This window comes from Eimeria acervulina, genomic scaffold (assembly GCF_000499425.1).
Source record: "Eimeria acervulina Houghton genomic scaffold, Eah_scaff417, whole genome shotgun sequence".
NCBI classification, from domain to species: domain Eukaryota; phylum Apicomplexa; class Conoidasida; order Eucoccidiorida; family Eimeriidae; genus Eimeria; species Eimeria acervulina.
Window position 1 is genome coordinate 7,501 of NW_013547334.1, and position 2,500 is coordinate 10,000.

General features: G+C 57.3%; 1 protein-coding gene across 1 annotated transcript in view; it reads left to right on the forward strand.

The window, feature by feature from the left end:
- Window positions 1-2,500, forward strand: part of EAH_00037580 (mRNA decapping protein, putative) — a gene marked incomplete at both ends in the record, with an annotated part of 5,269 nt that overhangs the window by 2,581 nt on the left and 188 nt on the right. Inside the window, one exon of the mRNA XM_013392019.1 lies at window positions 1-2,500. This exon is cut by the window's left edge and continues 96 nt beyond it; it is cut by the window's right edge and continues 188 nt beyond it. Coding sequence (XP_013247473.1) covers window positions 1-2,500 — 2,500 coding nt within the window.

A 2,500-nucleotide genomic window follows, 5' to 3' on the forward strand; every position in this document is an offset into this window, starting at 1 on the left:
GGTTTGATGATATATGCTTTGCTGCAGCAGCAAATGTTTATTGCTTCTTCAGTTAAAGGTCAATCTCTCAAGCTCTTTATTGTCCCAGGGGTCTGCGAGCAGCAGCAGCTCCAACCTCAAAAGCGAAAAGAAGTCGGACGGATTCGCTGGTTCCCTCTCTCTCAGCTGCCGGGCTACAGCAGCAGCAGCAGCAGCAGCAGCAGCAGCAGCAGTAGTAGTAGTAGTAGTAGTAGTAGTAGTAGCAGTAGTAGTAGTAGTTCTAGTGGTAGGCGCACCCTGCAGCAGCAGCAGCAGCAGCAGCAACAGCAGCAGCAGCAGCAACAGCAGCAGCAGGCGAGGTTCTATCAGGTGCAGCAGTTCGTACCGAACCTTTTAAAGTGGGTAGAGATCCTTAAAGCTTCTGCTGCTGCTGCTGCTGGAGGGGAAGGAGAAGCAGCAGCAGCAGCAGCAGCAGATGGTGAGAGCAGCGGTAAACGCAAACAGCAGGCTGAGGCTTTGCTGCGTGCTATAGGCGCCAAGACATCCAGCAGCAGCAGCAACAACAACAACAACAGCAGCAGCAGCAGCAGCAGCAGCAGCAGCAGCAGCAACATTTCAAGGGGTTGTCAGTACGCGCTGCCACCGCTGGATGCGGAGACACTCCGCTTGCTGCAGTTTGTAGAAGAGGACCCGTCTGCTGCTGCTGATGAAACAGCAGCAGCAGATTATGCTGAACAGCAGCAGCAGCAGCAGCAGCAGCAGCAGCAGCAGTACGTTAGCTGCAACACCGTTGTAGCGTCTGCTCGACGCAACAGCTTCAGCTTCACCAGCAGTAGCAGCAGCAGCAGCAGCAGCAGCAGCTTGGAGACCTGCCACGTGTATCATAGCACAACCCAATCAGCAGCGTCTGCTACTGCAGGTAGGCGATCTGCTGCTGCTGCTGCTGCTGCTGCTGCTGCTACAGGCCGCGGACCAGCAGCAGCAGCAACAGCAGCAGCAGCAAATGAGGGAATATGGCAGCGACCTCACAGCCCGTCCTACCGTCCTGCTGCGCACCTCCATCAGCAGCATCATCATCATCATCAGCAGCAGCAGCAGCAACAGCAGCAGCAGCAGCAGTTGCGTGCTGCTGCGAAGGCCCGCAACCGCAGCACATTTGGTGCAGTTGAGGGTTTTCGTTGGTCTCCAGCGGAAATGTTTGCTGCTAATGAGAAGCTGTTCGGCGTTACATCAACATACACCCCAGATGCATATACGACGCCCCTATACACACCGCAGCAGCAGCAGCAGCAGCAGCAGCAGCAGAAGCTGCAGCAGCAACAAATGCAGCAACACATACAGCAGCGGGAAAAACAACAACAACAACAACAACAACAACAACAACAACAACAGGTGCTGCAACAGCAGCAGGAGCTGCAGCAGCAACAGCTACAACACCAGCAGAAACTGCAGCAGCAGCAGCACCACCACCACCATGGTACGGGGAGGGCAGCTGAGGGAGACCGAAGCAGCAAGCCGCAAGACAGCACGTGCGGCCGGTCGCAGCAGCAGCAGCAGCAGCAGCAGCAGCAGCAACAGCCAGCCCATAGCGGGAGCAGCAGCAGCGGCAGCAGCAGCAGCAGCAGTGCAGCGCCGTCTTCAGTAGGTACTGGAGGGAAGCATTTGACGGGCTCTGCTGCTGCCATATATAGAGAGCTGCAGCTGCAGCAGCAGCAGCGACAGCAGCCGCAGCAGCAGCAGAGACAGCAGCAGCAGCAGCAGCAGCAATCGCTTCGGCGTGCTTTGCTGGAAGCAGGTGGGAGGAGCCGTCAGCGAATTCGCACACCGTTGCTGCAGCCGCCCGCAGCAGCAGCAGCAGCAGCACCACCCTTTCAGCAGCAGCAACAGCAGCAACAGCAGCAGCAGCAGCAACAGCAGCAACCTTCTTCTTGTGTGCGCGCATGCACTCCTTCATGCGTGCCTCCCCCGGAGTACATGCAGCAGAAGGAGCTGCAGCAGCGGCTGCAGCAGCAGTTGCTGCTGCAGCAGCCACGAAGCCGCGGCAGCAGCAGCACCCCTCGCAGCGCCGCCTCTTGTACGAATCGCAGCAACCCCACATCTTCTGCTGCTGCTTCTGCCAGCAGCAGCAGCAGCAGCAACAGCAGCAGCAGTAGCAGTAGTGAGTGGTGCTGCAGCAGAAGTGCATTAGATGTTGCTATAGGTGCACTGTCTCCTCCTCCGGCACCCTATTTATGTGCTGCTGTGTCCCCAAGCGATTTAAGTGAGTGCGGGCCTATAGGAGACACTTCTTCTGTCTCACTGCCTTCAATTCAGTCGCTGCTGTCTGCACATGAAGTGCTGCAGACAGAGGCAGATGAAGCTGCTGCTGCTGCTGCTGCTGGAGGAGAAGGGCTGCTTAGGGCTGCGTCTTGGGCTGCTGCAACTGCACCTGCTTCTGCTGCTGCACCGAGTGTTGTTGTAAATGCAGCACATACACACAGTCATACGTGTTGCTGCAGCAGCAGCAGCAGCAGCAGCAGCA